The sequence below is a fragment of the Camelus ferus genome, chromosome 18 (assembly GCF_009834535.1).
Source record: "Camelus ferus isolate YT-003-E chromosome 18, BCGSAC_Cfer_1.0, whole genome shotgun sequence".
In the NCBI taxonomy this organism is placed as follows: domain Eukaryota; kingdom Metazoa; phylum Chordata; class Mammalia; order Artiodactyla; family Camelidae; genus Camelus; species Camelus ferus.
This window is the reverse complement of record NC_045713.1, coordinates 32645981-32669945: the sequence shown is the minus strand read 5'-3', so window position 1 is coordinate 32669945 and position 23965 is coordinate 32645981. Positions and strand designations below refer to the sequence as shown.

The window sequence follows — 23965 nt, the reverse complement described above, 5'->3', positions numbered from 1 at the left end:
ACTTTAAAAGCAAAGGCTTTATGTTGCTCACCAGCACCTAGCACAGGGCTGAGCATAAGGTAGGTGGCTCGATGAAGGCTTGCCAATTGAATAAATAAATGAACTGAACAGGCGAATCAATGTAACCCAAGTATCCTATAGAAAAAAATTAACCTCATGTGACTGAGGCAGCCTCTTGGCCTAGGAAGGATGGCACATTCCACTGAGAATATCTACCCCCTCTTGCATTAAGAGCAAGGACCTCCAGGCCACAAAGACACTGAGGGCCTTGTGGAGATAGCTGCAATAACAAAAAAATCAAATGGCGATGTCCAAGACAACGTAGAAAGACAAACATAAAATCTGGAATAGATCGATAAGAGCCATTTTACGATGAATATTCACAACTCTGGGTGCAGGTGATAAAGACCCTGATGCATGTGTGTGTGTGTCTCTTGGAAAACTGGGCAGGTAATATTTGAATGAGAGATAACCAAGTTGACTGGAGTAAATAAATGTTATATTGATAACATTGTGAATTCTAAATTATATTAAATTTTCCTCTTTAATCTTGGAATAATATCATGTTTTTCAGTTCTCGCCTGAAGCCATTTAGGAATGTATGTGTGTGTGTGTGCATGCACACATGTGCATACATGTGCAGGTATGTTAGAGTGAGAGGCAGAAATGAGCGGTGCTTTCTTTAGTAGAAGTCCAGGTGTTTGTAAAGAGAGTGGCGGTCCTTTCTTGGAAATCTGGGTCATTTCCCAGTCAGGGGTGGGTGGGGTCAGGACCAAGACCAGGGCTGTGTGCTTTCAGGTCAACTTGCGAGAAAAGGCCCAGTTCTCAAGTTTCTCTCTTGTCTTCCAATGGGCAACTTGCCTTGAATCCACCCCACAAGAAAACCACTCTGTCACTCTTTCGTGAGAACCCCCTGGAAAGCCAACACAACATACCTTCTGGAGTCTAGAAACCCCATAGAGTAGAGGGAGATTTCTCCGATGAGGGCATAATCTGGCACCATCATGGCCACTGTCCGAAACAAGGCCTGGAAAAGAAACAGCCACTCAGAACCTAAGCCCATACAGTGAACACTGAGGGAAACACACCTACAGAGGCAAAGAGAAGTAACAGCATCGTTCAGACCACCCAGTGTCAATCAAGGAAAGGACAGGAGGGCTGGAGGACAAATCAGTGCAGGGGGACTGCCTTGACTGGACAGACCCACTGCTCCATGAACCTCTTCACTAGCCTCGTCCAGGTGCGTGCTGTCACACTGGGACCCTCAGTGGTTGTGCGGAAGTCCTCAGGCCCCCCAGCAACACCTCGTCCTCCTGTGTCAAATGAGCACCACTCAACTATGCGAACTTCCCAGTGCTCAATGCAGACAGCAGAAGTCACTCAGGGATGCAGGAAAAGTACGTGTCAGGAGAATCCTGAAGTCAGGCAGGTCTTGATTTGAGTCCCTGCTCTGCTACCCACTAGCAGTAGGCAAGTTATGCAATGCCTCTGGACCTCAGGTCTTTCATCTCAAAATGGACTAATGACTGTCCCCTTTTCATAGTTATCATGAGAACAAATGTTATCATGTAAGTTCAGTGCGTAGAAAAGTGCGTGGCACACAGCTCAATAAACATCAACTACTGTTATTAATACCTTAGCTCTCAGAGGAGAAGTGACTGACCTGCCCCAGCACTGCAGTTAGAGGCAGAGCCAGGACTAGAGCGCAGGCTCCCTGACACCAGCCGTGGACGCTTTCTGCTAGGCCGCACTGTCGCATGAAAGCTGTCTGTGCAGACCTAACATGGTTGCTGGCGGGGAGGGGTGGGGTGGGGGAGTTACATCAACTGGGCACTGAAAAATAAAAATGAGAAAAGTGGGTCCAAATTCTACTTTGGGCCATGTAGACCTAGACAGGAGGAGTCACCTGGAGGCATCTCCTTGACTCCCTTTCCACTCCCAGGGAGGAGGAGGAGTGTTGTGTCTGCATCAGATTCCGGGGCACCAATCAGAATGCGCTTCTAACAGGTGAAGCATCGTGTACTAAAGTCAGTGCATGTGGGTTTGGCCAGGTCTCTCTTGTGTCTTCCACTCAGAGGAATGGAGTAATAGCTTAAAAGAAAGTCCTTAAAGAAGCGGGCCTGTTAGTCTCCGTCTGGTCGCTCTTTTCATGCCATTGGGGTGCTAGCTGCTCCTCCCACAGGGGAGGCCCAGTCATCTTGCACTTTGGGTTTTTTCCCTCCATGAGAGCCGCATGCTAAGGTCAGCTAGGGCCTGTTCATGCGAAGATGGCCTAGTTGGCATTCTTTCTGTCCTCCTTCAGAAGCACTCCGCTTCTCCCACTAGCAGCAGGGCCAATGCTTAGTGCCATGGTGATAGCTCAGGCCAGCTCAGCAGGAGGCACCGGGGACAAATAAGCCCTCTTGTTATCTTTCTAGCTGCCTGGAACAGCCTGGTTTTGCGTGGACACCACTTAGGCCTAACCAGCTTGGCTCCACGTGCTCCAGGCTTGGTTTATCAAAGTATTAGACTGTTGAAATTTGATGCTTTCTTAGAAGTAGATTTATTTTATTTGGCCTACAGTGCTTTTTTTTTTTTTTTTTTTGGCATTGAGCCAGGATCTAAAAATCAGATTTCACATAGAAATCCAAAGTTCTGGCTTTTCCTGAAAAAGAAGATCTGACAATTCCTGCTTGGTAACAGTGGGCTGAGGCCTAGTAGGGACTGCTGCCTCCTGACAGGGCATTCGCCCGAGACCCTGCAAATGAGCCCAGCTGGCGTCTCTCGTTTATATTAACTGTCTGACCCCTGTAGACAACAGAAATAGTGACACTTAGTCCAGTGTTCATAGTTTCCTACTTGTTATTGGTTATTATGTGTATATTTCCTCTCGCCTCATGAGACTTCGCTCGGGAGGTAGCTGCATTCTGGGGCCAAGTAACATCTTTACTTCTCACAGCTGAAAAATGTCACCTGGTCTCATTATTTGGCTTCTGGGTGAGAGCCTCGGGTACTTCCAAAGATTTCTATACCATAAAGAACACCCAGAATTCATACACTCTGATGTTTACCTTGAGGTTATCCGGCAGCTCAGCCCTGCCGGCATACCCGGGGTTCATGGTGATGAAGACAGCACAGGTTGGGTTCAGAGACAGCTCAGTGCCTTCGAAGATGAACTTCTTTAGCTTCCGGATAATGGCTTGTTGAATGCTGAGGATCTGCTGAGCTACCACAGACAGTACTTCTACCTGGAGTGAGAATGGCCAGCTGATGCAAGCTCCTGTTTCTGACAGCCACCCACCCCACTCTGCCAGAGCCCCCTTCACTTAGCAAAGAAGGACCCCAACCGCTTGAGAACAAGACTCTCAAATTCAAAATTAGGAGCATGATTTAGGGTTTTGGTAAAGAAAAAGAAAATTGATGTGTCTATGTGTGTGCACATGTGCGTGTGTGTGTATGTGTGTAAATAGTTTCCATGGTATTGTATCTTTGTTCCAGCATCTAGCATAATGCTTGACCCATGGTATGCATATATTCAGTGTTGACTGGTTCAAATTGCATGCTTACATTTCCTGATCTCAACTCAAACAGAATTATGATGAATCTTTTGTACCCCTGCTATAGAATCCTCTCATATTCTATTTGCTTCATTTAATTTTTATTTCCCTTTGCTAGTCTGTAACAGCCTAGAGAGCAAAACCATTTCTTGCTCATCTTTGTATCATGAACACATGTAGAGTATCCGACACATAGGAGATACTAAAGAAATTTTTTAATGTGGGAGTGAATGAATGAATATGGTGAGGACACATATGTGTGTAAAACATGCATTTTGTCTTCTTGGGCTGTTTTTGTTTGGTTCATTGAGTACTTACTCAGTGCAAGGCGTCTTAAAGGAAACACAAGCCGCTGACATGGAGGAGCTGAGAGCCCAGAAAAAAGGCCCAACCCCTCCATTCTGTAGCCCAGTAGCTGGGTTACCTCAATCCTGTTGAACTCATCAAAGCAGGCCCATGCTCCAGCCTGGGCTAGTCCTTTGAAGAACTTCCCCATGGCTTTGTAATCCAGACCATCCGAGCAGTTGAAGACCACACACTAGGGAGAGGAAGGATGTGGGCACCATTCAGGATGAGTTCCCTCACATCTGAATTACCCTGCACCATGAAACAGGGGTGCGACTCCTCCCTTCCTGTTCCCCTGGAGGAGCTGGGTCCCCACTCTGCGTGTTATCCTAAACCGTTTTGAATTTCATGCCAACTGCCCTGGACAGGGGTCCAGAGAGGGATGGGAAGAAAGGGTGGGGCTGGACACCATTTCCCTACCTGCTTGGCCAAAGCTTTGGCCAGATCTTTGGTGGTTTCTGTCTTGCCTGTCCCAGCTGGGCCCTCTGGTGCTCCCCCGAGGTTCAGCTTCAAAGCTCCCATCAGTGTCCTAAGGGGAAGAAAATAAGAACTCAGTGTCCAAGCCCTAAGGCACAGGAAAGAAACTGGCTTTCAGTTTATTTTGTCTTGACTCACTCAAATAATTAAACATTTTCCCCAGATTGTATGAGCAACACGTCAGCACTGTAAAAAATTCTGTTTTATTCAACATTGTAACTTCAGTGGCTGGTGCATGGGTGGCACCCATACGCATTTGTTTGAATGAAAGATTGAATGAATAAATGAATATATACACACTAAATGAATCAAATAAAAGTAAAAAAAAATTCTCATAAACTCCACATTCCAAATATTATCAGTGCTAATGGAATGATGAAAATAAATATGTTTCTCTCACTGGATTACAAACTCTTGTGTTCAGGACTCATATTTGATTCAGTTCCACATGGTAAGGGCAAGATAAATGTTGGCAATGAATGGTGTGCTATTTGTGGTTCTACAACCTCTTGTATGAGTCACTATAATTTCAGTTAACACGCTGTCTTGTAATCACCTGAGTGTGTCTCTCTCGCCCTCATCCCAGTTAGTTGAGGGTTCCTGGAAGTCACGCATGGTGCATGGGAAAGTTCAAGAAATGGTTGTTGAATAGTGAATGGAACAAATAAAATGAATGAAGAACAGAAATCACAGAACATAGAAAACAAGCGATTGAGGACCGGAAAGAAAAAGTTTCTCAAGGTCCATCTTTAATTTTATAATTAAAAATAAATTTCCACTGTAAGGAACATATAACATCAAAGAAAAATCAAAACATCACAGAATTGACAAGTTCACAAAGGCCTGATTTCTAAAGTTATGAATTCCAAGGAAAATGGCATAGCACTTTGCTGAGCGCAGAGTGACTGTGTCTCTTCATCAGAGTGGGTGGCAGAGCCCAGAGACTCCTTGCCTGGGTCCTCATGTGGCCCTTTTCTGTCTCTTTGTCCATGGGATCTCCAGGCATCTTCCTCATTCCTGCCATTGGGGAGTCTTCTACTTAAGAACTATGCCATTTTCAAGGACAGGCATCAGTGCTCTAATTGTTGGTTTGAACACATTAATTTGTGTTAGGACTCCTCCTGGGTTCTCATTTCTGGCCTAAGGCTAAGTTTCCATGCCCATCGGTGGGACCACGGCGACTCAGGGCAAAATTCTAAAACCTGAGAATCTGAAATATAGAAGGTAAAGGTAACAGACTCAAGATGCTCTAACCTTCCTCCCTAGAAGGTCTCCCCTTGGAAATTCTCTATTCGCCCTACGGGTCCCGGGGCGCCCCCGAGCATACCTGTAGCAGCGGTCAGTGAGGGGCGTGATCACCAGCCGGGGGGAGTTGCCCAGGTACTCGTAGCCGTACAAGGCTTCCGTCGTGATCATCCGCACCCGCACGTCCTCGGCCTCCCAGTAGTAGCGCAGCTGCGAGATCCACTGGAAATCGTTCAGATCACAGACACTGTCCTCAGATAACTTGGCTACCACGTCGCGAGCTGTGGGGACACAGATGCAGAAACACACACTCGCAGAGCCGTCAGCATCCTCCCGTCTCTGCGGATTCCTCAGAGAAGGTCTGAGAATGTCATCAACTCTCTCAACAGGTTTAGGCTGGTCTACCCTCCTTGCTCATCCCCGAACTGTACGTATACACGATACAAACTTACAGTATCAGCGGCTGTTATCCTTCCCAAACTTTTAGGCGGCTGACCCAGAGGGCTCTTGTAATACGAAGTTACCCCACATGCTGTCTTAGCCCCAGTGGGACCCTTCTGGCCATGTGACAGGCCTCGAGGCTATTCTAGGAGAGCACAGTCAGCTTGGGCTGACACAGCTGGCAAGGGAAGGGCTTCCTGAATCCATGTTAGATGTATTCTTTCCAGGGGAGGAGGGCCTGAGAAACCGACTGGGTGTGGTACCCTTCTAGGTTTTCTCCTTTCTCTCAAAGGACTGTAAACATAATTTAATCTTCTCATAGTGATGGGAGCCCTGAAGTGGAGGGGTGGACATAAATTTACGAGCATCACTCATTACTCTTCGGGTAACTCACAGGGCAAGAGCTCCTGCGATCTCAGAGCTAGCACAGCGGCTCGAAATCAGGATCTCAGAAACAACTTTGCAAAGGGACCCTTCCGTAAAGCCTACTGCCTCTCTGTGAGAGAAACCTTTATTACAGTAATGGCCAAAACCCTGCAAAGAAGAGTCCTTGAAGAAGATCGCACCAACAGCTCTTCCATTCTTCCCAAGGAATGTAGTTGCACTCCAGGTTCTTGGGAGAACCCACTGAGTGGTGGCAGGAGTAGAGGTGTGTGTGAGAGATTCCAGAGGAAGGTGAATGTCAAGAGACAGAGTGGAGGATGCCTTTGCTATGCAGAGTGTGTGTTCATGTGTTCATGCATGAATATGTGTGTGTGTGTGTGTGTGTGTGCACATGTGTGCGTATGTGTAAACTCAACCACTCTGGGGGTACCCTGGGCAGTAACCACGCCTGCACTTATTATTCTTACCAGCTGGATATGTGGCCAGATGAAGACCATATTCTCCCTTCTTTCCTCCCAGTTTTACGCTAGTCTATTCAAATAAAGTCAGATTGAAATGAGCATCAGTCTTACAGAGAGTAAGATGCCATGAAATGCCAGTAGGAAGCTGGGTGTGTGAGCAAGAGAGACGTTGTTCCCAGGCAACTGGTTTGGTACAGCCCGAGTTTCCTTGGTGATAACGGAGCAAGGGTGTGGGGGTGGTTTGTTTTATATAAAGACCCTGGTTCTTCTGCCTCTTCCTCCTTCTCTCTCTCTCCCTCTCTTTTAGGAAGAGCTGGAAGGCATCCTCTCTCACCCACTCCCTCCCTGCATCACTGCTCATTTCCAGTCTCTTGAGTTTGGAATCAGACACAGGTTCAAACTACAAAAGAGCCTCAGTTACTTAATAACTGTGTGCCTCTCAGCAACTTATTTGCCTCTATAAACCTCAGGCTCTTAATCTGTGAATTGTATATAAAAATGAGACAATGTATGTCAAGCAAAGCTTGCACCAAGGAAGTATTCAAAATATTCGCTATGGTCAGTGCGAGGAAATTACTCCAAGTTGATAAATCTCAGAAATGGCTGTGGCCATCACTGTCTCAGTAAGAGTGCTGCTTGGAGGGGTTTGCAGAAATAAGATTGGGGCGGGAGGGGAAGATACAAGATAGATATACACAGAAGCATTGGCTCCCTCCTCTCTTTACCCCTCAATTACTCTTGGTTGGAGAAACCTCTCCCTAATAAGAAAAGGGACCTGAATTATTCCATCCAGGAGAAGGGAGAGAGGCAAGCTTGGCAGCTATTATTACTGGACAGTCAGTAGTGCAAGGGAAACCTCCTTGCTTACCGTGGACATCAATGACTGTGAGGGCCCCGAGGGTGAGTCGAGCCCCACTGCTCAGCTTTCCTCGTACCAGCTGGACAATCTGTGCAATCTGATCATTGCTCTTTTTCAGGAAATCCTGGCAGGGGCAGAGAAGGGGACAACAGGTTAAACTGGATTCTCTTCTGGTAATCCTGTCTCGGGAATGACGCCATCCACCACCCCATGGCCTGAGCCAGACTCTTGAATGTCATTCCTCAAGCTTCCTTTACCTCACCCCAGTCATTAACCTCTAGACAAATTTCAAATGCGTTATGCTAACTGAAAGAAGTCAGATTTAAAAGGTTAGGTACTGTGTGATTTTATTTTTATTTTATTTATATTGTGGAAAAGACAAAACTGTAGGGATAGAAAACAGAATGGTATTTGCCAGAGAGTAAAGGGTTGACTACAAAGAACATGAGGGAATTTTGGGGTGTGTGGAACTGTTCTATATCAAAAAAATACGTGCACCACAATGTTCACAGCAGCACTATTTACAATAGCCAAGACACGGAAACAACCCAAATATCCATCCACAGATGATTGGATAAAGAAGTTGTGGTATATTTATACAATGGAACACTACTCAGCCATAAAAAATGATAAAGTAACACCATTTGCAGCAACATGGATGGACCTGGAAATTGTCATTCTAAGTCAACTAAGCCAGAAAGAGAAAGAAAAATACCTTATCACTTCTATGTGGAATCTAAAAAAAGAGACAAATGAACCTACTTACAAAACAGAAAGACTCACAGACATAGAAAACAAACTTATAGTTACCAGTGGGGGAAGGGGGTGGGAGAGGATAAATTGGGAGTTCAAGGTGTGCAAATACTAACTACTATATATAAAATAAGTAAATTTCTTCTGTATAGCATAGGAACTATATTCAATATCTTGTGGTAACCTATAAAGAAAAAGAATATGAAAACAAATATATGTCTGTATATATGTATGACTAAAACATTATGCTGTACACCAGAAACTGATGCGATATTGTAAACTGACTACACGTCAATAAAAAATAAAGGAAAATATAAATCAGGCTATAAACTAGAATTAACAAAATACCTGAAACTTTTTCAGATTAAAGTAGATGTGATAACTAAGTAAGAGCATGTAAACATGTAATCCTGGATTGGATCCTGAAGCAGACAAAAAGACATGAGTGGGGCAACTGACCTAATTTAAATTAGCCTATTAAAGGTTTATAGATAAGATAATATTGTATCAGTGTTAATTTCCTGATTTGGATAATTGTACTGTGGCTACATAAGATGTTAGTATATGGAGAATCTGGATGAAGGGTGTATGGGTATTCTTTGTATTATTTTTGCAATGTTATTTGTAAGTTTGAAAATTTTCAAAATAAAGAGTTAAACGATTAAAGTGAATTTTTTAAAAAGGAAAAAAAGTAAGATCACCTTAGGCTCAAATCTCACCTTCCCCACCTTCTAGCAATGTGATTCTGGGCGAATGATTTTAACTTTTGAGTCTCAGTGTACTGACCTGTCAGATCTAGATAATTACAGCTACTCTTCAAGTGGTATTGAGGATTAAATGAGAGAGTGTATATAAAGCACCTGGCACAGTGTCTGGTGTGAATAAAGTGTCCAGTAAATAGTGGTGGTTGTTGCTGCTGTTCATCGTAATACTCTTAGCACCTAGCAAAAGAAAAAGAAGAAAAAGGCATTTTGATGCCTCCCCATCACCTGTTCTGGACCAAGTGCCTTCAGTTGCTGGAATGCACCATGCTTTTCATCTTCAGACTTTTGCACATGCTGTTCTCTCACTCCCAGGAATGTTCTTCCTCCTGTTCTTTGCTTGGCTACCCCCTTATTCATATTTTATGTCTTCTCCTAGACACTGCTTCTCTGGGAAATCTTCCCCCTCTTACTTTTCTCCTTCCTCCCCATGTGTCCTGGATCCCTGTACTTTCCTTATCACAGTTCTGCAATAGAGCCTTTTAACCTCCCCCACCAGACTGTATATCCACGAGGACAGGGACCACGACTGTCTCATTCACCTCTGATTCCCTTTGCCTAGCAGCAAAGTTCTAGCTACAGATGTCAAACAAGTATTTGTTAAATGAACAACGGATAGATGGATTGATGGATGGCAATCCTGTACCAGCACCTGCTTCCTTTAGGATGCCAAGGCACATCATTCAGCATGTATGTAATCCAGGGCTTGGGTGTGTGATGGGAAGCATTCTACCCTCTTACAGGTAGGAAAACTGGGGTGCAGAGATACAGTCAGAGTTTTAAAAATTTCTTTTGTTTGTTTTGTGGGCTTTTTTGATGGGGGAAGATAATTAGGTTTACTTATTTATTTATTCTTAGAGGAAGTGCTGAGGAATGAACCCATGCTAAGCATGTACTCTACCACTTGAGCTATACCCTCCGCCCCTGAAAAGTCAGATTTTTTTAGTGTTTCTGAGGTTTGAAATGATGTACATGAAGGAAGTTTACAAGCGTAAAGTGCAGTACATCTATTAGGAATAATCAACAAGAAATCTGTAAAAATGTGAATCTTGGTCAAAAATTAATGTTCTAATTTTAATGCATAAAGAAAAATATAGTAAATTAAAATACATTCTGGTCCACAGACAATCATCTATAGGGGGAATAACAGGAGTTCTGATGAGATAATCATGGAAAACTACACCACGGTAAAAAGGCTGGGAATGGAGTTACCGTTCATTCAGTCAATAAATATTTATACTGAGTGACTATGTACTCAACACTGCAATAACCCCCTGAGATACAACAGTGAGCAAAGCAGACGTGGCCTCTGTCCTGTGGGGTTTACAGTCTAGGATCTAAGCACTGAATAGTTTATGGCATCTCATTTAATCCTCCCCTAGCAGTATGGTGTGGTACTACAGTTCCTTGCATTTTATAGACAAGGAGACTGGGCTCAGCTTAAGTAACTTGCCCATGGTCACACAGTTAACAAGTGAAGGTGTCAGAATTTGAACCCAAGTCCATCCAGTGTGGGCCTCACCATTCAGTGTGGGCATCCCTGGCAGAACTGACTGGAAATACACAGATCTGTGGATAAACAGACTTGAGCATTCGTGGTCTCAAGGGAAAGCTGAAGGAAAAGCTGGAGATGGGTTTGTGCTGGGCTGAAGGTACTGAGAAGGGGTATGGTAGAGGAAGAGGAGAGGAAAACAGGACCAGGTGGCCTCTTGGCCCAAGAAGAAGACAAGGGGTCTCTGTTGGTGGCAATTCTGCCAGGTTGACACCTGGAAGCAAAGGCTGATAAAACTTAGAATCTTTTTGCCTAGAATTTCTGTCTGGGAAGAATTGTGAGAGTTCTTGCACCACAGAACTCCAGGACAGCACCAATTCCAAATTCTCTGTCCCACTGTCCCCAGAGAAGCCAGGACTTCAGTGACACCATAGGCCTAATTATTTTATTTAGAAAACATGGCTACTCCATGTCATTCAAATCCTAATCAAGCTTGAATCTCCTCTACAAGCTTCATGACAGGTTCACTTACCGGTAGGGTCTTTTCAACCAGGGCTTGGGAAACCTCCTGGGTCCAAAAGATGGAGGAGACACAGATAACCACCTGGCCAGGCCACTGCAAGACCCACTGATTACGAGGGACCTGGGAAAGTGCAATGGGGTACATTGTAGGGTCAGTTCTTCTTGTGTGGTTTAAACTGACTTCCTAAACAATCCACCATCATCTCATGGCCTCTACAAAAACAGCATCTATCGCCAGCCACTGAGCCTACAGGGCTTCACATTTCTGGGACTACTGGTTTATGTCTTTTTCCCTGAATTTTATGGATAAGAAAAAGATCGTCATCAACAAGCTCATTAACTCCTTCCTTTGTTTTTGCTTTTGTTTTTATGCTCCCATGCAGGAATTTTGCATAGTTACAATCAAGATGCTGCTCAGAAAGTATTTGTAATCACTCTTTTTGATGGCTATCTAAATGGCTAACATTGCCGTGCTGCCCCATAATTTTGTTAGCCATGCCCTGCCCCCAACTTTTTTTTTTAAACTATAGATCAGGAAACTATGGCCTGAGGGCCAAATATGGCCATGTCTGTTTTTGCAAGTGAAGTTGTACTGTAACAGCCCCGCCCACTGTTGAACCTTTAGTCTATGGCTGCTTTTGCATTACAAAGGCAAAGACAGATAGGCGTGACCAGTGTGTGCAGCCTGCGGAGCTGAAAACATTCACTATCTGACCCTTTACAGAAAAAGTTTGCTGTCTCTTGTTGTAGATGTAAGTGCACAAAATAAGTTCATTCAGGCGGCCGTTTTTCTTTAACTTAATTTTCGATTTGTAATTTATCACGGGACAAAGGACTGGCCTTTCATTTACTGTGCAAATGCTACTGAGAGGGACAGCAGCGTGTTAACTGAATATTCTTTTGTTTGATGGAAAAAGTCCTGGGAACGCGGGTGCCGGGGTGGGGCCTCAACATGAGCAAAACCTAAAGTAGAGGAGACTAAAGACCTAGTCTGCCAACAGTAACCTCACTATGAGCTGGCTGCAGAGTAAGTGTGACACCTTCTTTTCTCATACCTGGCCCCCTAAAGCCTTAGGAGCTTAATGAGTGTGCCCTTTGGGCCATGGATAATGTTAATGAAAAGCCTCGAGGGGAAGGATGCTTAACTGAAAGGGGCTCCAAGTAGACCACTTGCCATCAATACTTTTTGCAGAAAGGACTGGTGCACAGAAATCAGAGGATTCTGGCTCACAGGCTATGCGAGTGCCAGCTGCCTCTAACTGCAAACGTTTCATGTTCAGAAATATATACGTTGCCTCAGGATTTGTAGGGAAAGGAAGAAGAGGCACAGAGTGGATCAGGCGTTACTCAGCAGGAGAGGAGTGGGCTTTTAGTAGAAGACAAAGGAGCTATCACTTAACCTTCTCCCAAAAGTTCTTGGTGTGGCAACACCCTGGCATGTGGACCCCAACTTTCATTTACCTGGACGTATGCTTCAATCCCAAGTCTAATAACTTCCCGCATACTGGCAAGCATCATCTCTTCCACCTGCTGGAGCCACTTTTCCACCATGCCCTGCGGGTTGCAACAGACAGAGTCAGCAACAGTTAGCCAAGCCTGGAGGGAGGGGTTATGGGCAGAACCCAGCTCTTCTCTCTAGACAGGGCTGGAAGGAGGTCAAAGCTTGTGCTCCTTCAAGCCAATATTCTTGATTTGTTTTACACTTATTTACTGTATTCTAGGAAGTGTATGTCTCAAAAAAGGGGCAATAGGGAATTTTACCATTCATTTCTTTCACATCATTTTCTGAAAGACAATTTCTCAGAAGACAAATGACACATGTATGTTTCAGTTCATAAAATGAAGTGCTCGTTTCTAATTGGACAGTTTTAAGTCTTGCATTATTCCATTGGTTCCCAGACTTTGCTGTGCATTGGAATCATCTGGAGCTCTTCAAAAATGATGGATGTCTGACTCCCACTCCCAGAGATTCTAATTTAATTGGTATGGGATGCAACCAGGGCATTTAGTTTCAGTTGTGTGTGTGTGTGTGTGTGTGTGTGTGTGTGTGTGTGTGTGTGTGTTTTAAACTCTACAGGTAATTTGAATGGGCACCATATTATTCAGTGTTAGAATTTCAGGTAATTGTACCTGCTGACTTCAGTGCTTGTGAGCTAGCTGGTATCTAGTTTCAAGATGTGACTCCCGGTTGTTGCAACTCAAATGTGTGAGTGGCAAAAACGGCCAACAAAGCAAGGCCAAGAGTGCTTGTCTATTTCTACTGTAGGGTGCCATCATGTTCAGCAGAAGTAGAAGTAATTCACATTTTACTCATTCTATGAGGGCACATGTATGAAAAATTTGAGTTAAATGGCATTAATTCCATGATATATTATTGACCTTTACGAATACCTGCCCCTACTGGGCAGTTTATCAGTTGTCCATCTGACCGGATCACTTGAAATTGGGCTCTGCTTCTGGGCATCTGAACAGAATTAGCTGTTTGGATCTGATTCCTGCTACTGCCTCCGCATGAAGTTTGGTTGAAATCCTTCCACGGATTTAGTGTCACATGAATCTGTAGTATAACGTCCATCTTAGAGATAAGCAAACAGACCTGGAAAGATTAATTCCTCAAAGTCACCCAATCATCATGTAGTGGGACCTAGGTGTTCCACACCCAGGCAGTCTGGAACCAGAGTCCAAATGCTTAACCAACATGCTATCTGTCCCTCTCTATTGTGCTCTGTTACAAAGAAAAGAACCAAAAAATGGGTAAGTGGAGTTACTTTGGCGTGAGCTGGGTAGATTTTCTGTTTGAATGGAACGACTTCTTTTTCTGAGCTGATCATGCCCACAATCTCCAGGCTGTCGGTAAACTCCAGCTTGGCAATTCCTTCAAAGCACTTCTTCAAGTGTGGCTGCACTCGGAGGGGGTCCTTTGTCTCTGACAAGATCTCCAGCAGTTCATCATTTGACAGGAAGAAGAACCTGTATCAAAGCACAGGAAGATGGCTCCTGGAATCTCTTCCGAGAGCTTCCTTGTCAAACAAGGTGATACTTCCCAACATTCAGATGACATTCTGGTAAACACCAGCTATGTTCCAGAGTCTTATCTAAGGCCCACTCCGTCTCACCATTTTTCATTTAGGGCATAGAGAGTGAATATTGTTTTGACACTGAGATCAAGAGAAAAGATGAAAGCACATGTGGGTTTACTACGGTTGAGGGAGAGGGGTTGCCACCAGCTGAAAGAAACCTGGATAGAGCAGTGGTTCTTAACCTTGGCTGCACTTCAGTATCATCTATGGAGCTTATTTACAAAATTCCAATGCCAAAGTTCCACTACTCAGAGATTCTAATATAACTGCTCTGGGACTGGGTCTTTAAAAATCTCAGGTGATTTTTATGTGATTCTAATATGCAGTCATTGTTGAGAACCACTGAATAGGAGAAGACTTCATCTTTCCTTATCTCCAAGTATGACAGAAAATGTTACAGGTGTGTAGTAAGATATGCACCTTAATAATGAGCCTAATTACACGCTCATTATTCACATTGTATATGAGAGATAATAAGACAGCTTCATTCCCTTGCTTAGGCCCTAAAGGCAACAGCAACAAACCTTCAGAAAATATTCAAGGGGCAAACCTCTACTGTAACCACTAGGTTGTAAGTTGGAGGGATCGTATGATGATGGTTTTCAGTGTCTACGGAAGATTATAAAAAGGCTACAATATTGGCAGCGTCTCTCTTCAAGAGGTGGAGTCTGTTTTCACAGCTCTTGAACCTGGCTTGGTTCTCTGTCCTGCTTTGACCAATAGACTGTGGCAAACGTGAATCTGGGCTTAACATCAAGAAGCCTTGATGCTTGCACGCTTGGCTGCCCTTGGGAACCCTGCAACCACACCATGGGAGTAAACCCAGGGTAGCCTCCTGGAGGATGAAAGACATCTGGCACAATTATCCTGGTTTCCCTGGCCTACAGGAAGCTAACCACCAGGTAGGTGACTGAGGTCCCTGTCTGCCAACTGACTGTAGTCACACGAGTGAGCCTTGGTGAGACCAGAACTATCCAGGGGAGCTCAGCCCAATTTTCCAACTCACAGAATTGTGAGTTAAGTAAATAGTTGCTGTTTTAAGCTTCTAAGTTCTGCTGTAGTTTGCTACACAACAAAGCAAATTAACATGCTGTAACTACAGTGCTGAATGGGTAGGAAGAGCTCAGGTTTTTTGTTGGCTGGGTGACTGACCAATAGCCAATGAGGATGTCAATTTCTCCCACTCCCAAGTGAAATTCAAACAGATGATCTCTATGGATTCATCATGTATGATAATGAACAAGGCTCAATGGCAATAAGAGTACTAATTAATAAAACCATATAATTAAACTAAAAATCATTATTTAGCACTCTGCATTTTCAAGATAAAATTAATTAAAAATATGTGACTATCAATAACATTTTCAAAGTGTTTGCTGAGAGTGACTTATTTTATTCCATAAAAACACATAAATAGTGAGATATTGTGCATGTGTGTGTGTTTAATTAACTTAGGAAGAAAATGAGGCTCAGAGATGTTAAATAATTGAGTGTCTTATCCAGACTACATGGATTTGAATTCTAGTTTGTCCATCTACCAGTCTTGTGCTTTTTGGCAAGTTACTGTTTCCTCATTTGTAAAATGGGAATAAAAATGCTAGCAACCTCATAGGATTATTGTAAGGGTTAAATAATCCGTATAAGCACTTATAGTGATGTCCTGGCATGTGGTAAATGCTGTATTAGTGGTGGCTATTATTCATATTTTTATTAGGAATAACAGTGGTGGGTATAGGACTTGAAGCCCAAATCTCCAAGGTTTCCTCTTCCCAAGTTTTGTGCTTCTACATAGAGTTTCCTTCCACTATTTGTGCTGTATTTGTGTCGTCCAACACTGACGCCATTAGCCAAATATGGCGATTTATAGTTAAAAATTTAATATTAAATAAATTAAAATTTTGCTTTCTAAGTCATACTAGCCACATTTCAAGTGCTGGATAGCCACATGTGGCTAATGGCTACTGGGTTGGACAGCACAAATACAGAACATTCTTATCACTGAAGAAAGTTCTGTTGGACAATGCTGCACTAAATAAATAACAAGGATACTCTTGAATCCCATTTTTCTTTCTCTCTTTTTTTTTTCTTTTTGTGGAGAGCAGGGGACTTTGTCTCCATTTAAGAGAATACTTAAATGTATTTTTCTTAAAGGCAAATTGGGATCAAAACTACATCCTAATTAGAGTTAAATGACATTGAGTGACCATCCATGGTCAACCAGATATGGACAGATTATCAGGAGTGAAGACCCTCCTTTCTGGAACCAGTCCTCCAAAACTAACTTGACTTTTACATAGAAAAATATTGGTTCTTGTGGGAAAAAGTGTCAAATATTTATAAACATACCTACCGGAAACTACAAAATTTGATGGCAAAAAATTTAGCTGACATTTCTTAAACACATAGTGTAGATGCTAAATGCTTAACATACATAACCTCATTTCATCTGCACACCAAACATACAAGGTAGGGGCTCTAATTACACCTCTATTTTACAGTGAAAGAGAACCTGAGACTTGGATAGATTTACTGAAGTCTCAGGATTGGTAAGTGGCAGAGCTAGGACTCAAACTGAGGTCTGTTTAACTCCAAAGTCCAGGCCATGGCTACTATACTCCTCTAACTGGGTATTTGACCATGCTGGCTCCGCTGATGTCCATTCAACCTCACTCTAAATAATGACCATGAAGACATGTCTTATCCCTGAGAGCTGTCTCTTGGGGATTGGAAAACCTAGAAAGAATACAGAATAGATGGGTAGAAGCCAACCCTCAGTATGAAAAATGTAAGTCTACCTATATATGGGTCAAGAGAGCAACTTCAAATAAGAGAACAATGCTGAATACCTGGGGAAAAATAGTCTCTTCTTCTCCAAGTAATTATTCAGCCCCTTCTGGATGTCCTCCAACAGAAGGTTGGCTTCTTGAAGCCTCTCAGCCATCCGTGGTTGGTCTGCTGCCATCAGAACCCTTGTATCTTTCACCTAGGTTCCATTAGAAAAGGTGAGAATCGACATGGGGTTTCTCGATTCTAAGACTGTAATGAGTGTGACCAGCCCATCAATTAATGACCCTCCTGCCCTGCTAATTGCCTCCTGACCCCACTCCTAATCTCACAGAGGTGACTGCTCATACAACATGACCCTCTTCCTCTGGCCGTAGCTGACTGGTTGGGGTTGGACACCTGAAAACAAACAAGCCAATTATATTTCAACTTCTGACATTTTGGAATTCAGACCATGACATTCTATACTAGTCTGAGTTGGCCCCTTGAATGAGGGGGTTTTACAGCTGTGTACGGATCATGTCCCATCATGTGATCCAGTGGCAGAGCAAGCTGGTCTAAAGAGAGGGCTTGAAGCAGGCATGGAAAGAACACTATGTGAATTCCTGAGAGACTTCTGCATTCTAGGTCCATCCTTTGTGAGGCCTGGCTGTGCTTTCTGCCCTCAGGTTCCATGAGACACCCATGTGATCTTTTTGTTTGAGCTACCCTAACAGGGTTTCTGTTAGTTTCAACCAAAGAATCTTAACCAAATTGGAGCTGGAGGAAGTAAGATACCATGAAAACTGGTTCCGCTGACTGGGCAATATAAATTCCCACTAGAGCAGGTAAGTTCCCTCAAGACATATTCTTTTTACGGCAGCCCCAATTTGAGCATACTTGACTTCAGAGAGGAAAAAGATACCATCTCTTAATGGATGCTCCTGGTTGCCTTGTAAACCTAGTGAACTCATCCTTCAGAGCTTGTTTCCAAAGTCAGTCACCTCCTTTGGATGTCTTCCTTAACACCTCCATGCCAACTAAGTCACCCTTCTACATTCTAAAAACTGTTTGCATATAATTCTACTATGACTCATTTATCTAAGCCTGTTTCCTCACAAGACAGGGAATTCTGTGAAGGCAGAAATTATATTCTGGTCATTTTCAAGTATTTTCTGACTCCCAGTACAATTTCTGGGTTACCTCAGGTACTGACTAAACATTTGGTTTATTATAACTAAGTAACTAAATATAGAGAATTATTTGAATTCTAAAATGATTCTCAATCTATAAATGCTTTATTGCCTTATCTTGTAATAAAGCCTTCTACCACATTAGGAATGAGAGCTAAATTATCCAAACTTCTAATAGTTATCTCTACAGAGTTGGGATTTCAAAAAGCCTCTACTTTTTATATTCCATATTTCCATGTTTAAACTTTTAATACCAATAACTTTTGAAATTATAAAAAAATTATAAAGGTATTTGCAAAATTTGCAAAAGTCTAGTTTACTTAAAAGTTTCAAGGGACATGGCTACAATGCACAATGAGGAACATCTATATGGCATCCCACATTTCTGATGATGAGATGTGCTAGGGAGTAAAAACTCACAGCTTGGGACATGAGTGATTTCCAGTAACTGTCAACGATGGCAAATTTCCTGCCCTCTTCTGGCATCTGGGCTATGATGTCCTCAGAACTGAAGATTGGTTCCAGGTACAGCCAGGTGGCTTGGCATTTCAACCAGGCATCCAAAATTTCCTGCACACGAACTAGCTTTTCTTCCCACTTCTGTAAATTTAGCAGTTCATAGCTGAATCATTAACAGGCCACTCTGCATTACAGGCCCACTGACTAAACAAATGGATGGATTCCTTAATTTATTCACAGTATTTACTTGTCCAACAAATAGTTATTGAGTGCTCCCTATGTCTTGGTCACTCCTCTAGGCAATGTAAACAGAGCAATGAAAGAACCAAACAGGAGTCCTTGACCTCATGGAGTTCTTTTCCTCGTGGAATAATAATCAAAACACAACAACAACAATAATAACAATAATGGTTATAATGCTTACTCTGTGACAAGTGATGGTCTGACTGCTTTATGTATGTGAAACCAATTTAACCCAACAGACTTACGAGGGAGATATTATTACAAATCTCACTTTACTGATGCAGAAACTGATACGCAACTGTTCAAGGTTACACAGCCAACAAGAGGCAGGAGTCAGAATATGAACCCAAGCAGTCTGGCTCGAGTCTGTACCCTCGGCAAAGGAGGCCAAACCTTGTGCAGTTCACATTCTAGATTCCTATAGCCCATAAGATACTTCCTAAATGTATTTCTGTTTGGTGCATTCACATCATCTCATCTTCTCTTTAGGCAGACTGTGGCAAAGGCTCAGTCTGGTAGACTGTAACAAAGGCTTACTTGGATGGTTACTGCTTTCAGTCTTGTTGTTGGTTTTTTTTCCTTAATCAAGAGAAAGTAGGTTTCTTTCTTAACTGAATTAAAAACCTTTTTCCCTCCTCCAAGAAACCCAGAGCTAATGAGACATCATAAAACATTCAACCTCATTTCCTCTTACCCGGCATTCTGCTTCTATTGGTTTGATGAATGGAGAGCCACACATGGTCTGGGTCTTTATCACGTGATCATCAAGTAGCAATTGAATGTCATCAACTGCACACAAGATGCTTGTATCCTGCAAATAAAAATGACCTACTCTGTTCAAAGTCGGAAGACCTCTCCTCTTCTCATGCTGATCCCCAAAGGCTTCGCAATTAAGATCTCCACCCTTGTGGCATAGGAGTCTATGTCTTGTGGGGGGTGGAATTCCTATTTTCTTCCTTGAAAATATTCTGAAAGACACTGATTTTTCTACCTTCCTTTGCAGAAATCAATTATGATCCAAGCCTAGACCTGGAACTGTCGTGGGTAGGAAGAGTTCTGTCCCTTTCCCTATGGGTTGTTTCTCTGTTCACTTGCTTTCCTGGTTCTCTCTCAGGTAGAATTAATTGCTAATCTGATTAGGGCTAGACCTTTGGTTCCCAAACTGTGTGCCACAGGGCACTGCAGCAAACTCACAGCAAATAATTGTGATTGTTTTAAAACAAAATACAAATGTTGTTCTTTCAATTTACATTTTTCTTCCCTGACAGTTGTTAAGTTGATGGGACACAAATACTTAAGTTGCTTGAACCTAATTACTTCATAAACAAAGCTGTTAAGTATTTCTTTTGGACTAGGGAAGGGAAGCATGAAAAAAGTACCCAGATACCAACAGCACATGATGAACCAAGAGAGTTTGGGAACCTCTGACTGAACAATTATTGGGCCATATTCTACTAGTAGTTAAGGTTACTGTGCCTTAAAGGTCAGCCCCTGTAGATGGACTTTTCCTCCTGGGCCATGTGGCAAACAAGCTGGTAAGGGTCTGTCCCTCTGTGGCAGGTCTGGTCTTTCTCACTCTTCCCACCTCCTCAAGCCTACATCTGGGTGGTTAATGTGGAGCTAGGATATATTCTCTCACCCTTTTACCAGCAGCTTCTGCACTGGGAGGTACACCCAGCTATTAATAAAGTGGTACCTTGACTCCCATTTTGCTGTTGATCCTTATCTATAGCTACTTCAGTCAAAAACTCTGAAGACTGGCCAGATGTAACTGAGCTGTCACCAGATCCCCCAACTTAACTCCTCATCTCAGCCCAACAGCCTCTGGCAGTATCTAATCCAACCAGAACATGTAACACCAAGTTGCTGGTCTTGCTGGGAGAGGTTCCCAGTTCTCCTCCCTCCCCTTGGCTCATCTACAGTTCTTAGCCAAGTGAAATCAAGGCATGAAACAAAGAGGAAAAGAAGTCACAAAAGGATAACATGCAGCCTGAGAGACTGGAGAGTATGGTAGCCTTTAGGGTTTTAGTTCTCAATCCACACTGGACTTTAGAAAACCCAGGGGTGCCTCAAAAATATTGATGCCCACGCAGGAGTGACATTGTGATTTAAAATAAGAAATACGTATTTGGCCTTTGTCCCTGTTGCTGGCACGATTCCTAAAACCCTTGGAATTTCCTAAGGGATGAGGGTGGTAAAGGCGTCTTTTGTTTTATTAACGAGGTGGCTTTTGGACCAAACCTAAGGTTTTGGGGCAGGTGGCCAGGAGAGCCAACTCTGTGATTAGAGGGTTGGAACGTTTAGTAGACAGTGTCAGAATTGAGTCAAACTGTAGGACAGCCAGCTTTTGTCAGAGAATTGCTTGGTGGTACTGGGAACCCCACCCAGCCACCTACCCACTCCTATAACCAAACAAGACCCTATGGGGCCTTCCCAGGAAAGAGCCACAAACTGCCCTCCCCAACCCCATGCCCTCCATCTGCCTTTTGTCTGTAGAAAAACTTTAGCCAAAGAATATATTTCATCAGAGAAATGAAAAAATGCAGAAGCAAAGAAAAGCAGCCAAACAGGACAAAATAATAACAATTCAGTCATAAAACAAGTCAAAGACTTAGTTCCTCCTCAAGGGCTATAGATAATATTCTGAGCCATGTCCTTTGCAGCTGTTTTGCAGATACGGAAACCCCTACCAGGTGGAAGGAGTTAACTACATGATGACCAGACTGTGGCCACAATATACTGCTGCTCCATCTTACACAATTCCAAGAACTGGCTCAAGGAAATGGGAATAAACCGACCCCAGAAGTGAAAATTAACTGTACTTAAAACAATCATGATGACATTAATCAGACCACCACATGACAATTTCAGGATGATTGTTGGAGATAACTGTGCCCTTTCCCTCCACATTTACACCCCTGAAACTTCCCTATAAAATCTCCTGCCCCCTGTCAACAGTGGGGGGAGTTGGCTTTTGGACACAAGTCCATCTTCTCCTCAGGTTCCTGGCTTCCTGAATAAAGCAACTTTCCCTTTACAACCAATACTCATCTCTTGAGTACTGGCTTTTGAGAGGTGAACAGCTGAACCTGAGTTCGATGATACCCTCAGCACCCATGCACTGGGACTGAGTGACCAGAACTATACCAGGACTGAGAAGTACATGCTCTAAAGAGCTGGTGGTCTGTGGTATGTAAGTTCCAGCTTGTTGCCTCCATGATTTATGGCTCACCCCAGCAGTAACCCCTCCTACCAATGGCCCATCCCAAAAGCAAGTCAGATCGTGGAGATGGTGAGCAAACCCTTCAGGTTTATGCACCTCCACGCATACTTCACGAACTTACATGTTTCCTACAAGTGCCAGTGAAAAGACAGAAGTCAATACTCTTGCTATTCAAAATGTGGTCCAGAGACCACAGCCTCAACATTACTTGGGAGCCTCAACATTACTTGTTGGAACTGCAGAACCTCAGGCCCCAGCCCAGACCTGCTGAATCATAACCTGCATTTCAGAAAGATCCTCAGGTGATTCCTGCACTTAATATACTATCTTGAGAAGTGATAAGCACTGTCTACCTCAGGTATACTTTTGAGGGACCTGGGGTGCCCTCCCGAGGGGATGCTAAGTCAGGGGGCTTGCTCAGCTCCTTTTTAATGAGAAAGCTTATTGTTCTGAATCAAAAGGCCTCTCTCATTTCAAAATACCTCACCTCATGGTGCCTGGGAGGATGGCTGACTGGCACAGGAAGGCAGATGGGAGGAAATAATCTAATGCACCAGCATAGTGATTATAGACAACAATACTGTGTTAAAAACTTCAAAGTTGCTAAGAGACTAGACCTTAATTATCCTACCACAAAAAAGGAAGGATAATTACATAAGGTGATAAAATTGTTAGCTAGGGTGGTAATCATAACTGCAATATGTAAGTGTATTAAAGCAACTCATTGTACACCTTGAATTCATGCAATGTTATATGTCAATTACACCTCAATATAAATTTTTTAAAAGATGTTAGGGAGTTCTTCCTTGAGTTCTGTTGCAATTCTGGATGAATCCCCTCTGTAATTTACTACATAATAAACAGGCTGCTCTCAGGGGGCTGGACAGTTGGACTGAGACTCACAGTGTCCCTGTACTTGACGAAGCTGAGTGTCATGTTAATCCAGTCTAACTTCATTTTCTCCAAGTTTTTCTCCAGAGAGTATTCCTTACTGGCAGCTGCACCAATGGGCTCCAGTCTAAAGAGGGAAGACAGAGACAGTAACGTCAATGGGAGGACACAGCGAAAACACATCACAGGAAGAATTTCAGCTCAGCCGTGAGATCTGAAATTTTAAAAACCTTTAATTTTACTAAAATGCTTACCATCCTACTCGAATACTTGCCAGTTATCTCCAGTGTTTTGCAGGATTTCCTTACCCTTGGCACTAGTGACTTTTTTGGACTGTTTCATGGGCTGAATTGTATCCTTCCAAAAATCATGTGTTGCAGGAGAGGATATAGCTCAGTGGCAGAGTGCTGTGCTTAGCATGCAAGTGGTCCTGGGTTCAATTCCCAGCACCTCCATTAAAAACAAACAAACCTAATTACCTTCCCCCAAAACAAAACAAAACAAACCCCCCAAATCATGTGTTGAAATCCTAACCTTACACCTCAGAATGTGAGGTACGCTATTTGGAGTAGGGTCTTTAAAGAGGTAGTTAAGTTAAAATGAGGTCATTAGGGTAGGTCCTAATCCAATATGACTGGTGTCCTTCTAAGAAGAGGAGATTAAGACACAGACACACACAGAGGGAAGACTGTATGAGGACACAGGGAGAAGGTGCCCATCTGCAAGCCAAGGAGAGAGGCCTGAGAAAAAATCAGTCTCGCCAACACTTTGATCTTGGACTTCAAGCCTCAGAGTTGTGAGAAAATAAATTTCTGTTGTTTAAACCACCTACTCAAT

The 23965-nt window shown here is 43.2% G+C and overlaps 1 protein-coding gene across 1 annotated transcript in view; it reads right to left on the bottom strand.

The window, feature by feature from the left end:
• The window catches only part of DNAH3 (dynein axonemal heavy chain 3), a 150436-nt gene that overhangs the window by 76873 nt on the left and 49598 nt on the right, over nt 1–23965 (bottom strand). The window contains 13 exon segments of the mRNA XM_032460908.1: nt 936–1027; nt 3051–3227; nt 3961–4074; nt 4302–4410; nt 5686–5884; nt 7758–7872; nt 11287–11397; nt 12738–12830; nt 14045–14246; nt 17203–17339; nt 18733–18912; nt 19709–19825; nt 23141–23255. Coding sequence (XP_032316799.1) covers nt 936–1027; nt 3051–3227; nt 3961–4074; nt 4302–4410; nt 5686–5884; nt 7758–7872; nt 11287–11397; nt 12738–12830; nt 14045–14246; nt 17203–17339; nt 18733–18912; nt 19709–19825; nt 23141–23255 — 1761 coding nt within the window.